The sequence below is a fragment of the Loxodonta africana genome, chromosome 11 (assembly GCF_030014295.1).
Source record: "Loxodonta africana isolate mLoxAfr1 chromosome 11, mLoxAfr1.hap2, whole genome shotgun sequence".
Classification (NCBI taxonomy): Eukaryota; Metazoa; Chordata; class Mammalia; order Proboscidea; family Elephantidae; genus Loxodonta; species Loxodonta africana.
Genome location: NC_087352.1, coordinates 5969911 through 5988136, shown reverse-complemented (window position 1 = coordinate 5988136; position 18226 = coordinate 5969911). Strand labels below are relative to the sequence as shown.

The 18226-nt window shown below is 42.6% G+C and overlaps 1 protein-coding gene and 1 pseudogene across 1 annotated transcript in view; both read right to left on the bottom strand.

Moving 5' to 3' along the window:
* LOC100676654 (cytochrome P450 2B4-like) overlaps positions 1-18226 on the bottom strand; it is a 46056-nt gene that overhangs the window by 12591 nt on the left and 15239 nt on the right. Inside the window, exon 8 of the mRNA XM_064293489.1 lies at positions 10209-10350. Coding sequence (XP_064149559.1) covers positions 10209-10350 — 142 coding nt within the window. The remainder of the gene's footprint in view (positions 1-10208; positions 10351-18226) is intronic.
* Positions 14365-17982, bottom strand: LOC100676936 (cytochrome P450 2B11-like; annotated as a pseudogene).

The following is an 18226-nucleotide window of genomic DNA, read 5'->3' as shown; positions in this document are numbered from 1 at the left end:
AGAGAAAAGAAGCCCCTGGTACCAAGGAACTGGTGTGGTACTCTCCGCTAGGCTGTGGTGTTGCTGTGGGATAGCCTGGCACTCACAGCTAGGTCTTAGTGCTCTCTTATTGAACATAAACAGTTTCATAGAACATCAACTTCAGACAGGGCCATAGACAAAATCAATGATCACATGTTGTGATCATGTCTGAGCACGGACAAAACATGAACATTGTCCAAGCCACAAAGTGCCAAATATCCTCTCTCTCAGCTAGTATGAGTGGCTGCTGCTTCTTTTGTAATTACAACTTTAGCCTCTCTGGAGTCTACCCTCTCTATAGATAAATTACATGTGGAGGAAGGTACTTCTCCTCAATCTTTCCCTGGACTAGGAGCTTCTCCTCACAAGAACCCCAGGTCCAAAGGATACTCTCTGCTTCTGGTGTTTCTTTCTTGGTGGTATGAGGTCCCCTCACTCTCTGCTTGCTTCCCTTTCCTTTTATCTCTTGTAAGATAAAAAGTGGTGCAGGCCACACCCCAGGGAAACTCCCTTTACATTGGATCGGGGGTGTGACCTGAGCAAAGGTGTTACTTCCCACCCTAATGCTCTTCAACCACAGGCAGAGATTATGATTTATAACACATAGGAAAATCACAAAATGGAGGACAACCCACAGTACTGGGAGTCATGGCCTAACCAAGTTGACACATATTTTGGGGGGATACAATTCAATCCATGACAGTGCCCAATAACATATATTTATAAATGTTTTTATGCATTTGTGTTTTAAGTCATGTAGGCTATAACAACTGGAGTTATAAACCAAAAATACAATAAGCTAGGCTTTTATATTTGCCCATAAAATTATCTTTACCAGAGATCTTTATTTCTTCATATAGCTTCAAGTTATTGTCTAGTGTCCTGTTGTTACAACCTGAAGGACTCTCTGTAGCATTTTTTGTGGGGCAGATGTACTAGTAATAAAACCCCTTAGCTGTTGTTTATCTGATAATGTCTTAATTTCTCCCTCATATTTCTAGGACCGCTTTCAGGAAAGTCCTACTGCTTTTACACCCTGCACGAATTCTGAGACGGGCAAAATGGAGATGAGCACCTTGTGTCAGTCCTTCAGGTAACCCCCAGACGGATTGGAACAGACACACAATAGTTTGTGAATAAGATCTCTGTTTCCCTATCCAAAGTATGGGAAAACATTCCTCCCTGGGAATGCAGGCTGCCACAGCTTTTTAAAATAATTTTTATTGTGCTTTAAGTGAAAGTTTACAAATTAAGTCAGTCTCACATAAAAACCCATATGCACCTTGCTAAAAAAACTACACACTCCCAATTAAAAACCCAGTTACTCTCCCCTTAATGAGACAGCCTGCTCTCTCCCTCCACTCTCTCCTTTCCTATCCTTTTCGCCAGCTTCTAACCCCCTGCACCCTCTCATCTCCCCTCCAGGCAGGAGATGCAAACATAGTCTCAAGTGTCCACCTGATCCAAGAGGCTCACTCCTCACCAGCATCCCTCTCCAAGCCACTGTCCAGTCCAATCCAAGTCTGAAGAGTTGGCTTCGGGAATGCTTCCTATGCTGGAGCAACAGAAGGTCTGGGGGCCATGACCACCGGAATCCTTCCAGTCTCAGTCAGACCATTAAGTCTGGTCTTATGAGAATTTGGGGTCTGCATCCCACTGCTCTCCTGCTCCCTCAGGGGTTCTCTGCTGTGTTCCCTGTCAGGGCCGTCATCGGTTGTAGCCAGGCACCATCTAGTTCTTCTGGTCTCAGGATGATGTAGTCTCTGGTTCAATGTGGCCCTTTCTGTCTCCTGGGCTCGTAATCACCGTGTCTCCTTGGTGTTCTTCATTCTCCTTTGATCCAGGTAGGTTGAGACCAACTGATGCATCTTAGATGGCTGCTTGCTAGCATTTAAGACCCCAGACACCACTCTTCAAAGTGGGATGCAGAATGTTTTCTTAATAGATTTTATTATGCCAATTGACTTAGATGTCCCCTGAAACCATGGTCCCCAGACCCCTGCCCCTGCTACACTGGCCTTCGAAGCATTCAGTTTATTCAGGGAACTTCTTTGCTTTTGGTTTAGTCCAATTGTGCTCACCTCCCCTGTATTGTGTGCTGTCTTTCCCTTCACCTAAAGTAGCTCTCATCTACTAATTAGTGACTACCCCCTCCCACCCTCACTCCCTCCCCCATCTCGAAACCACAAAAGAGTGCTTTCTTCTCAGTTTAAACTATTTCTCAAGTTCTTATAATAGTGCTCTTATACAATATTTGTCCTTTTGCAACTGACTAATTTCACTCAGCATAATGCCTTCCAGGTTCCTCCATGTTATGAAATGTTTCCCAGATTCCTCACTGTTCCTTATCGATGCATAGTATCCCATTGTGTGAATATACCATAATTTATTTATCCATTCCTCTGTTGATGGGCACCTTGGTTGCTTCCATCTTTTTGCTATTGTAAACAGTGCTGCAGTAAACATGGGTGTGCATATATCTGTTCGTGTAAAGGCTCTTATTTCTCTAGGATATATTCCAAGGAGGGGGGATTGCTGGATCGTATGGTAGTTGTATTTCTAGCTTTTTAAGGAAGCGCCAAATCGATTTCCAAAGTCGTTATACCATTTGACATTCCCACCAGCAGTGTAGAAGTGTTCCAATCTCTCCACATCCTCTGCAACATTTATTCTTTTGTTTTTTTGCATTAATGCCAGCCTTGTTGGAGTGAGATGAAATCTCATTGTAGTTTTGATCTGCATTTCTCTAATGGATAATGATTGTGAACATTTCCTCATATATCTGTTAGCTACCTGAATGTCTTCTTTAGTGAAGTGTCTATTCATATCTTTTGCCCTTTTTTAATTGGGTTATTTGTCTTTTCGCAGTTGAGTTTTTGCAGTATCATGTAGATTTTAGAGATCAGGCGCTGATCGGAAATGTCAAAGCTAAAGACTTTTTCCCAGTCTGTAGGTAGTCTTTTTACTCTTTTGGTGAAGTCTTTGGTGAAGTGTTTGATTTTTAGGAGCTCCCAGTTATCTAGTTTTTCTTCTGCATTCTTTATAATGTTTTCTATACTGTTTATGCCATGTATTAGGGCTTCTAACTTTGTCCCTATTTTTTCTTCTGTTGTCTTTATCATTTTAGATTTTATATTTAGGTCTTCGATCCATTTTAAGTTAGTTTTTGTGCATGGAGTGAGGTATGGGTCTTGTTTCATTTTTTTGCAGATGGATATCCAGTCATGCCAGCACCATTTGTTAAAAAGACTGTCTTTTCCCCATTTAACTGTTTTGTGGCCTTTGTCAAATATCAACGGCTCATATGTGGATGCATTTATATCTGGATTCTCGATTCTGTCCCATTGGTCCATGTATCTGTTGTTGTACCAGACCAGGCTGTTTTGACTACTGTGGTGGTATAATAGGTTCTGAAATCAGGTAAAGTAAGGCCTCCCACTTTGTTCTTCTTTTTCAGGAATGCCTTATTTATCCGGGGCCTCTTTCCCTTCCATATGAAATTGGTGATTTTTTCTCCATCTCATTAAAGAATGTCGTTGGGATTTGGATCAGAATTGCATTAAATGTATAGATGGCTTCTGGTAGAATAGACATTTTTATAATGTTAAGTCTTCCTTTCCATGAGCAAGGTATGTTCTTCCACTTTTGTAAGTCTCTTTTGGTTTCTTGCAGAAGTGTACTGTAGTTTTCTTTGTATAAGTCTTTTACATCTCTGGTAAGATTTTTTCGTAAGTATTTTATCTTCTTGGGTGCTAGTGTAAATGGCATTGATTTGGTGGTTTCCTCTTCAATGTTCTTTTTGTTGGTGTAGAGAAATCCAACTGATTTTTGTATGTTTATCTTGTATCCCGATACTCTGCTGAACTGTTCTATTAGTTTCAGTAGTTTTCTGAAGGATTCCTTGGGGTTTTCTGTGTATAAGATATGTCATCTGCAAATAGAGATACTTTTACATCTTCCTTGCCAATCTGGATGCCCTTTATTTCTTTATCTAGCCTAATTGCTCTGGCTAGGACTTCCAGCACAATGTTGAATAAGAGTGGTGATAAAGGGCATCCTTGTCTGGCTCCCTATCTCCATGGGAATGTTTTCAGGCTCTCTCCATTTAGGGTGATGTTGCTGTTGGCTTTGTATAAATGCCCTTTATTATGCTGAGAAATTTTCCTTCTATTCCTATTTTGCTGAGAGTTTTTATCATGAATGAGTGTTGAACTTTGTCAAATGCCTTTTCTGCATCAATTGATAAAATCCTGTGATTCTCGTCTTTTGTTTTATTTATGTGGTGAATTAGATTAATTGTTTTTCTAATGTTGAACCATCCCTGCATGCCTGGTATGAATCCCACTTGGTCATGGTGAAATTTTTTTGCTATGTTGTTGAATTCTATTGGCTAGGATTTTGCTGAGGATTTTTGCATCTCCATTCATGAGGGATATAGGTCTATAATTTTCTTTTTTTGTGGTGTCTTTACCTGGTTTTGGTATCAAGGATATGGTGCCTTATTAGAATGAGTTTGGTAGTATTCCATCCTTTTCTATGCTCTAAAATGCCTATAGTAGTAGTAGTGTTAACTCTTCTCTCAAAGTTTGGTAGAACTCTGCAGTGAAGCCCTCCGGACCAGGTCTTTTTTTTTTTGTTGGGAGTTTTTTTTCTTTTTTTTTTTTTTTCAATCTCTTCTTTTGTTATGGGTCTATTTAGTTGTTCTACCTCTGTTTGTGTTAGTTTAGGTAGGTAGTGTGTTTCTAGGAATTCATCCATTTCTTCTAGGTTTTCAAATTTGAGTATAGTTTTTCATAGTAATCTGATATGATTCTTTTAATTTCAGTTGGGTCTGTTATAATATCGCCCATCTCTTTTGTTATTTGGGTTATTTGCTTCATAATCTGTTTTTCTTTTGTCAGTTTGGCCAATGGTTTATCAATTTTGTTGAGTTTTTCAGAAAACCAGCTTTTGGTCTTGTTAATTCTTTCAATTCCTTTTCTGTTTCCTATTTCATTTAGTTCAGCTCTAATTTTTATTATTTGTTTTCTTCTGGTGCCTGTGGGTTTCTTTTGTTGCTCTCTTTCTATTTGTTCAAGTTGTAGGGATAATTCTTTGATTTTGGCCCTTTCTTCCTTTTGGATGTGTGCATTTATTCATAAAAATTGGCCTCTGAGAACCGCTTTTGCCGTGTCCCAAAGGTTCTGATAGAAATTGTTTTCGTTGTCACTGGATTCTCTGAATTTCTTTATTCCATCCTTAATGTCTTCTATAATCCACTCTTTTTTGAGCAGGGTATTGTTCAGTTTCCAAGTGTTTGATTTCTTTTCCCTACTTTTCCTGTTATTGATTTCCACTTTAGGGCCTTATTGTCAGAGAAGATGCTTTGTAATATTTCAATGTTTTGGATTCTGCTAAGGCTTGCTTTATGACCTAATATGTAGTCTATTCTGGAGAATGTTCCATGTGCACTAGAAAAGAAAGTATACTTGGTTGCTGTTGGGTGGAGTGTTCTGTATATGCCTAAGAGGTCAAGTTGGTTGATTATGAATTTAGATCTTCTGTGTCTTTATTGAGCTTCTTTCTGGATGTCCTGTCCCTCACCGAAAGTGGTGTGTTGAAGTCTCCTACTATTATTGTGGAGCTGTCTATCTCACTTTTCTATGCTGTTAGAGTTTGTTTTACTTGTCTTGCAGCCCTGTCATGGAGTGCATAAATATTTAATATGGTCATTTCTTCTTGGTGTATTGTCCCTTTAATCATTAGATAGTGTCCTTCCTTATCCTTTCTGATGGATTTAACTTTAAAGTCTATTTTGTCAGAAATTAATATTGCCACTCCTGCTCTTTTTGGATTGTTGTTTGCTTGATATATTTTTTCCATCCTTTGAGTTTTAGTTTGTTTGTGTCTCTAAGTCTAAGGTGTGTCTCTTATAGCCAGCATATACACAGATCTTGTTTTTTAATCTATTGTGCCACTCTCAGTCTCTTTATTGGTGCATGTAGTCCATTTACATTCAGGGTAATTATGGATAGGTATGAATTTAGTGCTATCATTTTGATGTCTTTTTTTGTGTGTTTACAGTTTCTTTTTCCCACTTGATTTTATGTGCTGAGTAGATTTTCTTTGCATATTTTCCTTTCCTCATATTTGTTGTTGTTCATTTTCTTTCTGCTGAGTCTGTATTTTTCCCTTGTATTTTATTTTGATGAGTAGGATAGTTTGACTCCTATGTGGTTACCTTATTATTTATCCCTATTTTTCTAAATTTATAACCAAGAGTGGGCAAGACCAAGGTGGCCTCTGGGCTGGAGGGCAATTTGGGCTGCATCCTGTTGACTGCAGCCTCAGTGGAAAAGGGAGGGGCCCAAAGAACTGCCTCTTGCATGGTGGTAGACCATATAATCATTCACAAATATTCATGGCACATCTCTGGGTGGATTAAACAGCTCAGTGCTGAACTTGAATGTTGGACTTGCTTTGACCAATGGAAAGAAACAAAAAACAGAAAAACCAAACCAGTTCCCGTCAAGTCAACTCCAACACGTGGTGACTCCATGTGTGTCAGAGTAGACCTGTGCTTCGTAACGTTTTCAATGGCTGATTTTTCAGAAGTAGATCACCAATCCTTTCTTCCAAGGCACCTCCAAGTGGACTTGAACCTCCAACCATTCAGTTAGCAGCCAAGTGCATTAACCATTTGCACCACCCAGGGACTCATGGAAGTGAAGGCTAAATTGCTGTGCTGCTTTCCCTGTTTCTGCCTGAGTCAGGATGGAGCCCCATCAGCCTGAGTCTGTAGGTGATTGTGATGAATGTTGTCCGCCTGCTGCCCTGCATGGAAATGTTGCATGTGCATGAAATGAACCTCTTGTCTTTAAGCTGCTGACATATTCAGGCTGTTTGCTCTTGAACCCTAACCTGCCCTAACGAGCACAGACCATGACTCCCTAGGGAGGCTTGGTCAGATCCCCTGCCTTCCCTGGGCCTCTCTTATTCCAGCTTTAGTAAGGAGTGTGTGATTCAACACTAAGACAGCTATGATTTCTAAGAGGTCAAAAGAGAAAAACAATTCTAGCATCTTGACAGGAGCTGAAAAGATACTTAAGACAACTCAATACCCAATCCTGATTTAAAAAAGAAGAACCTGTTGTAAAATGGGGGGGGGGGTTGATTTTTTTCCTAATTTGAATTAAAATTGAAAAAAGGGTGTGGTAGAATAACCTTAAAATATCTGGAAAAGACAGATAGCCAGCATTAAGTTTAGTAGAGAAAATGGAAAATAGTCTCCCTAAAGCAAGGAATAAGGAAAGATTGCTCACTAACACTACCATTATTTAAAATAATACTGGAAGTACTAGGTCAGGGTCTTAGAGGAAAATTGACACAAGGATTTAGTGAAAAAAGGGATTAGGTTAAAATATCATCATTTGAAGAGGCTAAGACCAATTATCTAGAAAACCCAAGTGAATCAATGAAAAACTGTTAGTAATTAAAGCATTACCTGGAAGTTGCCCAGTCACAACAGAAATACACAAAAAATCTGGCCATCTAAGATACAACTGGTGAAGAATATTGAATATACATGGACTGCCAAAAGAAAGAAAAAATCTGTCTTGGAAGAAGTATAACCAGAATGCTCCTTAGAAGCAAGGATGGCAAGACTGCGTCTCACATACTTTGGACACATTATCAGGAGAGATCAGTCCCTGGAGAAGGGCATCATGCTTGGTAGAGTAGAGGGCCAGCGAAAAATAGGAAGACTCTCAACAAGATGGATTGACACAGTGACCACGAGGATGGGCTCAAGCTTAGCAACTATTATGAGGATAGCACAGGAGCAGGCAGTGTTTGGTCCTGTTGTACATAGGGTCCCAATGAGTTAGAACCGACTTGATGGCACCTAACAACACCAAGATACAATTATTGGTCTCTTCCCATCTGGAGCAAAGAAAAGTGAATGAAACCAAAGACTCAAGGAAGAAATTAGTCAACAGGACTAATGGCCCATGTGAACCACAGCCTCTCCTAACCTGAGACTGTAAGAACTAGATGGTGCCCAGCTACTACTATCGAGCATTCTGACCAAGAACACAATAAAAGGTCCTGGTTAGAATGGGAGAAAGATGTAGAACAAAATTCAAATTCATAAAAACGACCAGAATTTACTAAACTGATAGAGGCCAGGGGAATCCCAAGACTATCACCCTAAAATACCCTTTTAACCTGGAACTGAGGCCACTCCTAGGGGTTACCTTTCAGCCAAATAATAGATTGGCCTATAAACAACAACATCCATGAGGAATGTGCTCCTTTAAACAATTAACTATTTGAAACCAAACAGTCAACATTTACACAAAAGCAAAGATGAGAAGGCAAGGAAGGGTAGGGAAACTGGATGGACTGAAACAAGTCAGGCGGGATGGAAATAGTGAGTGCTGACACATAGCAGGGATTGTAGCCAATGTCACGGAACAATTTGTGTACGACTTGTTGAATGTGAATCTAATTTGCTGTGTAAACGTTCACCTAAAACACAATTAAAATGTTCAAAAATAAATAAATGAAATAAATACACAAAAATCAATGGTTTTCTAATAAACTAATTGAAAGAATTAAAAATATGTTACAAGAGGTTCTGTAAACAATAGCAACAACCCCTTCCCATGTATCTTAGGAACAAATTTAGCAAGAAAAATGTAAAACCTAGTAGAAAAATGGAAGCAAATACACCCTCAAACAATATGAGTCAACTCAATGGAGAAACACACTATCTTTTTGTCTGGGATACCTCAAATTGTAATGTTGTCAAGGCGATCGAAATTAATCTACAAATTTAAATTAATCCTAATAAAATCCCAGTGGGCCTTCGAGACCTTGAAAAAATGATTCTAAAGTACTTTTGGAGAAAAAATGCCTCAGACGATGTTAGATGAGCCATGAAGGTATCGGATAAAGAGCAACAGAAGGAGACTAACAACAACAAAAAAAAAACCCTAGCCATTGAGTCAATTCCGACCCATAGCGACCCTAGAGGACACAATAAAACTGCCCCATAAGGTTTTCAAGGAGCAGCTGATGGATTCGAACTGCGCCACCAGGGCTCCAGAGGAAGACTAAAAACTGTTGCCATCCAGTTGATTCTGACTCATAGTGGCCCTATAGGACAGAGTAGAACTGCCCCATAGGGTTTCCAAGGAGCAGCTGGTGAGTTTGAACAGCTGATCTTTTGGTTAGCAGCCGAACTCTTAACCACTACACCACTAGGGCTCCAGAGGAAGACTAAAACTAAAGAAAAAAAAAAAAAACTAGCCCCTGTAAAATATTAAAACATATTATACAGGTATAATAATGCCAAAACATTATGGTATAGCCAGAAGAGACCAACAGATCCATGGATAAACCAGAAATAGACCCCAGGAGATTTAAGAATTTAGTATATGATAAATCTCAAATCAGTGGGGAAAAGATGAATTGTTTGATACATGATTTAAACAGGGCATCTTCACTATTCTGTGAGTGAATACTCCTCAAATTTTTGTGCTCCTTTGCCTCATCCTTGGATTTAAACAACTGGCTAGCAGAAAAAAAGTAAGCAAATTAAATTTTCTTGTGTTCCCGTCCCTTCCTTTTCTTTTCTCCTTCCTACCTTTCTTTCATCTAGTTTCCTACCTATCATCTGCCTACTCATCTATCAACTACCTCTGTGTGTGTGCACACATTAATAAAAATTTTGGAAGGATGCACTCCAAAATATTAACAGGTCTGTTTCTGTGTGGTGAATCTCACTTCCAACTTTATTTCTTTGTGATTTACATACAAGTATAAAAGTAAGCAGGGAGAGGTAAAAAAAAAACAACAACAACAAAGTTATTTTCATTTTGAAAGGAAAAAAGAAGGGGCTGCCTTCCTCATTTGTTGGTATATAACAGATGCTCAGTAATGGATCATTTATCTGTGCTCTGTATATGTGTGTGTGTCTGTTTTTCACTTCATCTATCATCAACTTAGTTTCTATCTTTCTCCCCTCTTTCCTTCCCTTTCAGACTATCTTTGTCTCTATAGATGTCTTGCTTACTGTTTCCTTCAGAATCCTTGGTGTTTTTTAAAAAAAATGTTCACCCTGCGTTTGAGGTGCACAAAAGGAGAATATCACAGGCAGAAGAGGGGATGAGCACTTGTTCCTTGTGGGGAAGGACAGAGCTTACCCATAGAGAATGGGATGAAGGATTCCTGCTTCCTGAAGTTGCCGTCCCCATCCAGGAAGTGGCCAGGGTAGAAGGCGTCTGGTTTCTCAAAGTGCCTTTGGTCAGGGAGGACGGAACTCATGATAGCGTACGTGGTAGTGCCCTACAAGGACATCAAAGTTGAGGGAACTCAAGTGGTCATCAACATGGAGTGGCTGAATCAATTATGGTGCGTCCACAACTGACAATCACAGCACCCACTCTGTGGCTCTACAGTTGGTAGACAAAATATTGAAATAATTCTTCTCACTGGGCTAATAGTTGTGTCCCAAACCTTCTAGATACCTCCAACCATCCGCCATGATCTTTCTTCCCCAAGGCCCTCTGGACTTGTCCACTATTTCTCAACTGAAAGGTTCATATCTGGATCAGCAGAGGCCTCCAAGAACCCAACTCCAGCACTAGGGCTGAAATTTAACCTGATGGGTTGGTGCCCATGGGGTGATTAGATACTGTGACTATCACCCCTAGGTACATCCATATTCAGGAATACTATGCAACTATGAAAAAATGAGTTAAAGACACGCCTATGATGTACTGTTACATTAAAAAAGGAAAGTCCCCCAACATATACAGAGACACACACACAGAGCAATAAAAAACAAGTGGCAAAGTGTGTTGGTATGAACACATAGACAGTTGTGGAAGCAGACATGCCACACTGTAAGCGCAAGTTGCAAAGTGATAGAAATCGTGTGAACTATTTCTTGGATATATGTAGACATACGCTTTACATGTTAATATGAAATTAAAGTGTGAAAGGAGAAACATGAGACTGTGAACACCTTCTCATGAAGGAGGGAGGTAGGGGAGATGATTAAACAGATTTTTTTTTAAAAAAAAAAAGCTTATTGTATAGCATGGGGCCCTGGTGGCTCAGTGGTTAAGCATTTGGCTGCTAACCAAAAGGTCAGCAGATGAGTCCACCAGCCACTCCTCAGAAACCCTATGGGACCGTTCTACTCTGTCCTATAGGGTCATTATCGGTCAGAATCGACTCAATGGCAACAGATTTATTGTATAACAAGTTTCAATAAATACACAGTACTTTTTAAGTAAAAGAAAAATCTAATATGCCTATGAATTGTGGTGTTGGCAAAGGACATTGAACGTACCATAGACTGCCAGAAGAATGAACAAATCTGTCTTGGAAGTACAGCCAGAATGCTCCTTAGAAGCAAGGATGGAACGACTTCACCTTATGTACTTTGGACATGTTATCAGGAGGAATCAGTCCCTGGAGAAGGACATCATGTTTGGTAAAGTAGAGGGTCAGCGAAAAAGAGGAAGACCCTCAACAAGATGGGTCAAACATAGCAACGACTGTGAGGATGGTGCAGCACTGGGCAGTGTTTCATTCTGTTGTACATAGGGTCGCTATGAGCTGGAACCAGGTTGACGGCACCTAACAACAACAACAATAGAGGTGAAATAAATAAATAAATAAGATAGAATAGATGGGAGAGGGCTTTTCTGTATTTCCAAAATCTTCCACCCTCCACAGAAATCTGAATGTAAAAATTCTGATTGTAGTCCAAGGACCAGAGACATGAACCCTAAGACTACAGACAGCCAGAACCTCTGTCCAAGATTCTGTTTCCCTGCAGGTCTCACCTTAGGGAAATGGGTGTCCCTGAGGACACAGTGGTAGATGCCAATGGGGGTGAGGTCACTGTATCTGTGAATCTCATGGATGACGGCATTTGTGTAAGAAATTTTGTCCCTGTCTTCAAGGGCTGGAAGGCAGTGTGGGCCAAGCACCCTGTTGATCTCTGCGTGGACCTTCTCTGGGGGGTAAAGGCAGGGTTTCATCAGTGAATGCCTATAACACTAGACTCAATCAAGGGACCCATGAAAGGACCTGCAGGAGGGAGTGGGGAGGGTCTTATGAACTCTAATAAAAGCTTGGGTTGTTGCTCCTTCTCAGTGAAGAGAGAGGGAAGTAAAGCCGATGCTTTCTTTATGCGGAAGTCTCACATGATGTCTCCACTTCAGGGAGGTACACTTGGGGTAAAGGTGTTGCACAATGAGATCAAACTGTTGTGGTTCACAGGGCTTTCACTGGCTGATTTTTTAGAGGTAGGTCACCAGGCCTTTCCTCCTAGTCTGTCTTAGTCTGGAAGCTCCACTGAAACCTGTTCAGCAGCATAGCAGCACGGAAGCCTCCACTGACAGATGGGTGTTGACTGCACTTGACAAATGGGGGGAAGTTTATTCAACACTTAAGGTCAACTTTTCCTCTTTCATTCTCTTTCTCCCTACCTCCTTTCCTTCTTTCCTCCCTCCCTCCCTCCCTCCCTCCCTTTTTCCTTTGTTTCCCTTCCTCCCTCTTTCCCCCTCTTCCCTTCATCCCTTTCTCTCTCCCTCCCTCTCTTTTTACACTAAGACTGAGTCATGGCTGGGATTGGTGGAAGATCTGTTCACTAACTGGCTCTGTGATCTTGAATAAGTCACTTCCTCACTCTGGGCCTTCAATTTCTTACCTGTAAAATAGATGAGAGTTTCTCAAAAATCTGGTCTGCATACCACCAGCATGAGAACCAACGGAGGGGTTTCTAAATTTGTTGTAAACCAGCAATATACTCCAAATAGTCAAGTTCTTTGTCCATTTCAAAGTGCATGGTCAAGAGCCATGTGCTTTTGTAGACTACAAAATGTTTTTTGAATAGTGATGGTTTGTAAACTGTAAGGCACTTTGCAGTTGCCAAGTCCTCCACAAATGATAAAATACTTCAAACACACAAAAGCCCCTTCTAAAATGAAGGATGCTTCCTTGAATGAAAATTATTTTGTAAACTGTGAAGTGTCTTATCAGCTTCAAAGGGCTGTGTCAGTGGCACAGGTTTATTATAAATTACAAATCTCTGCAGGGTTTTTATTTTTCAGACAGGCCAAGACGGAGTTTTCTGTCTCACCCATCAATCTACCTACCACCTTCCACCATAGCCACAGAGACCCTCCCTCCTCCCCTGGCCCACCCACCAGAAGCCCAGCTCACCTAAGACGTCAGGGTTCTTGACAAGGAATAGAAGCCCATGGCACAGGGTGGTGCTGCAGGTCTCAGTGCCAGCTAAGAAGAGTGAGAGGACGGTGTGGACGAGATTCTTATGGTGGAACTCACTCTTAAGAATGGAGCATTCCTGGGGGTGATGTGTCTTCTTTTCAACCTACCCCCATGTTTCTCTGTGCCAGTTTTCTTTTTCTTTTTCTCTATTCAAGGCCAATAGAGTGGCCAAATGCATGGGCTATGGAGCCAAACTGCTTGGGTTCAAACCCAGGCCCTACAGTTTCTTAGCTGTGTGTCTTTGGGCAAAAACCTTAACCCCTCTGTGCTTTAGTTTCCTCATCTGGAGTTGTTTTAATAAAATGTATATAAGTGCTCAATAAACATCAGCGATTAATATCTTTATTTTATAATTGTTGTTATCCCTCTCTGTCCTTGGGTGTTTTTGCCCTCCTGATTGGCCCTTGCAGCAACTATCCGGGAGTGATATTAAAAATATTTAATTAGTGTGGCACTTCCCAGAGGCAGTGGTATTTTAGTGGTAGAATTCTCACCTTTCATACGGGAGACCCAGGATTGATTCCCAGCCAATGCACCTCACGCGCAGCCACCACCCTTACGTCGGTGGAGGCTTGTGTGTTGCCGTGATGCTGAACAGATATCAGTAAAGCTTCAGACTAAGACAGACTAGAAAGAAAGACCTGGGGATCTACTTCTGAAAATCAACCAGTGAAAACCATATGGATCACAAAGGTCCTATCTGCAACCAATCATGGGGATAGCACAAAACCACGCAACTTTTGTTTAGTTACACATAGGATTGCCATGAGTTAGCAGACTCCATGGCAGCTAACAACAACAATATGGCACTTCCCAAACCAATTAAAAAAGACATGGGCCTCCAACCAATCGGAATAGGCATGGGCCTCCAACCAATCAGAATAGGCATGGGCCTTCAACCAATCAGAATAGGCATGGGCCTTCAACCAATCAGAATAGGCACGGGCCTTCAACCAATCAGAATAGGCATGGGCCTTCAACCAATCAGAATAGGCACAGGCCTTCAACCAGCCAGAATGGGAAGAAGAAGAGAGGAAATCAGGGTCTCAGAGGCCCTTGCTGGGTCAGATGTTAATTCTTTAGATGCTGCCTCTTAGCTGGCATTGGGTGGGGCCTGGTTTGTCTGAGGAAGGAAGGGGTAGATGGAAATCTTGGGCCAGTGGCTGTTTATCAATCCATAAGGAGGTATTTCAATATTTAAACAATACATACATCATACCCAAACATACTAACTCAATATCAGTGCTGTGTCCATCACTCCCTTTCCCACCTACCCCCAGTCCATCTTGGCCCTTGCCTTGTCCATGCAGAGCAAGAAGGAATCAATGAAGTCATGGGGGGGCACTGAGGCCCAGGGATTTCTGGTTCTTCTTGATGTTCTCTCGTTCAGTTCTTCAACGATGCTGTACAAAAGTTTGTGGGTGCCAGGAAAGTGTTTCAAAATGGCAGAGAAGAGCTCAAACACCTAGAGGAGTAAGCAAGGCTTCAGAGTCTATTCTACCCTCTCTAGACTGCGGGTCCAGGGCTTCCACTATGAGGTTGTGCCCTGCACAAGGGAGCAACATCCAAGGGGCACCATTCACTCTGTAGACTTGGGGAATGTGCCTTCCAGCTAAGCGTGCATGCACATATGCACATGTGCACAAACACACTCAATGGTACACTTTCCAATCACCCTCTTAAATCCACTGAATTTTCTTCTCTCACCCTTCCACCCTTTTCAGAAGCCCAATTCTTATCCCCAACCTGACTCATCTAGAAAGGTGTAGGGAGTGAAGTGTATGCAAGGCTTGTGCGCTCTGGAGTCTAGGGACATGAGTGTGTGTACAACTATGAAAAATGAATTAGAACATAGGCATTAACCTGAAGATATGTCCACAACATACTGTTAAATAAAAAAAAGAAAGCCCCTCCCCATTCACACAGTAATAAAAAACAAGTGGCAAAATATGTTGGTATGAAGGGGAACTATCAAACTGTAAACGCCTTCTCATGAAGGAGGGAGGTAGGGGAGATGAGGGTAGGGGAGTGTGTGTGTGTGTGTGTGTGTGTGTGTGTAAAAACATGAATACCTGTGTGCATGTAACTGGGACTTGGAAAGCTCCCCTGGCAGAGCTATTGGGGTTGTGTAATAATAAACTAACTTAAACACGGTTTTTCCTTGAAGAAGGGGCATAATTTTCTAATTTCCACAAAGGCACTACATAAGCTAGCAGCAATCTTTTGGGTGTTATTGTTCCTCTGATGCAGGGAAGACACTAAAATAAGCTCCTTCCCTTTCAGAAAAAATGAATTCTTTGTGCTCTCTTCATTCCATGCTCAGGACAGGCAGAACCTGGCTCCTTACCAGGGCCCGCCCATCTGATTCCAGACTCACCTGGCTGTAGAAAGAGCTGAGGAGGGCAAAGGCATTGCTCAATAAATGTTAGCAGTCGTAAGAATTTGGGGTCCTGGTAATGAAAGCGCTCACCAAAGATGACAGAACAGATGATGTTGGCTGTGATGGAGTGAAAGAGGACAGTGGGTCCAGATAGGCCCCTGGGGATGAGAGGTTTGTTATAGGGGGCTCAATGCCCCCTGCACTGGACTTGCTGGTAACTCTGATCTGACTGGTACCATCTTATCTTATTTTATTGGTTTCCCTGTATCTGAGCTTTTCTCTCTGGGCATCTCCTTCCCTGTGTCTCTTGTCAATTACTCAGTCTCTGTCTTGGTGCGATTTTGTGTGAGTGTCTGATTTTCTCTGGCCTTGTCTCTCTTTCTTTGAGACTCGGTCCCTTCTTTTCAATTCTTCTTTGTCTCTTTATGCCCCCTCTTTCTTTCGGTCCCCCTTTCCTCTGCTTCGGAAACCCTGGTGGCACAGTGGTTAAGTGCTACGGCTGCTAACCAAAAGGTCGGCAGTTCGAACCCAGCAGGCGCTCCTTGGAAATTCTATGGGGCAGTTCTACTCTGTCCTATAGAGTTGCTATGGGTTGGAATCGACTCAACGGTAAAGGGGTTTTTTCTCCTCTGCCTCATTGACATTTCGTGTCTCCCCTGGACTCTGTTTCCATCTTTACCATTTTATTTCTCAATCTTCTTCAAATTTCTGTTTCTAGGTCATTCTTCGTGTTCTTTCAGTTCCTTCCATGCCTGCCTTCCCTACCTCCCTCCCTCCTAGTCTTTGTTTGTTTCTCCATCTCCCTCATTCTCTTTTTCAGTCTCTGCCTCACTTTCCTCTCTCTCCCTGAACACATCTCCTCATCTGTCTCTGTCCCTGTGTCTCTGTCAGTCATATTTTCTTTCTCCCTCTCTCTGTCCCCACCTTGCAGACCCCCCATTTGCCCCTCCAGCACTCTTCCCCAGACCCACATTCTGGGGCTCACACTGGGTCTTCTGCAGCTCCTCTACCAGACACTTTGCCTCCTCCCTGATCTGCTTGTCGATGCTCTGTGTCCCCATCCCAAAGTCCTTCATGGTAGCCACAGAGAATAGTTGAAGGACTTTCCAAGGCTTTCCATTGGCGAAGGCCATCCTTGGTTTGGTGGGAGGGGGTTTGTGGAGGGAAGGTTGGGAGGGCAGATTGCATACTCCCTTGCCCTCTCTCCAGCATCCGCCCCTGCCGCTACTCACCTGTTTCCTGGAAGATGGGTTCAAGGATGGAGATATGCCCTCAGCCTAATAAAGCCTCGGCTTCGTCCACCAGGGCCTCCCAAATTGCCTCAAACCCGAACAGGATGACAGCTGGCCGAGGCCACAAGTAGAGGGTGAACACACCCCCATATTTCCCCCGGCAGCTGTGGGGACAGGATGTAGATCTGTCTCTAACTCAAGAGAAGGGCTGGTCTTCCACTTCTCACATCTGGGCCACACCTTCATGTTCACCTCCATCAGGGAAGAATGGGGGCTTCCACTTGCTGCCCTCAATCAAGCCTCCCACTCACAGTCTTGCCCCAAGTATTCTCATCTCTCAGCACTCCCAAGAACCCACCTAGCTTTGAATTTTAAGAATTACAGAGAGTTCCACACCTGATCTCCAGCTATTTCTTCCCCAACTCACCACTCCAACTCGAAGCCTAGGGTCTACCAGAATTTCCTTCTCCAATCTACCTTGCCTCATAAAAATTCCAGAAGCTTCACTAGTGAGCACATTGGACCAGGTTGTGGCTGGAAGAAGTCCCACCCAAAATTAGACTCCCAACTGCTTTGCTCCCTGTTTCCCACCCGCCCAGCCATCTCCTGCCTTTCCATTCCTTCCTTCCCCCATCTCACCTTCTGGAAGGACTTAAGAAGGACTTTGTGGCCTACTAGTAAAATGTTCCCCAGGAAGGGCAGTGGCGGGGGTCCAGGTGGGAGGTGGCTCCTGGAGGCGGGGCGTTCCCAGGCCCAGAGTAACAGAAGGCCAGTGAGAATTAAGAGGAGCAAGAAGATGGACAGCACTATGGTCCTCAATGTGCCTGCCTTCCATGCCTCTTAAAGGCAGGCTGCCCAGTTTGTTGTTTTGTTCCCGTGGTTTGGGGGAGAGGCCATGCCAGATGTCTACCTTGGCAGAGCTCCTGGGGACTCTCCAGAGGTTACAGGGTCCCCAACGTGGCAGGAGCTGTGGAAACCAGGAAGTTTAGTGTCTCCAGGTCGGGGTCCAAAGCCGGCTTCCCACTGGCTGGCTAGAGAAATCTCAATGGGCCATGCCATTGACTGAAAAGCATTTCCCTCAGGGAAGAGTGGATGCAAGCTGGTGGAATGTGTGGAGGTTGGGCTTAAGGTGATTTCCCTGTACAGGTGGCTGGCTCTCAGGCAGTTTTGTCAAAGGGTGGCATGGTGGTATGAGATCCTAACTGGCAGGCAGAATTGGGGGCATCCTGTGCCCATTGGGAAACAAGGGTTTATTCTGGGCATCCGAAGAGAGTGAGACATGGAGAAGGAGGCAAGGTCTAAT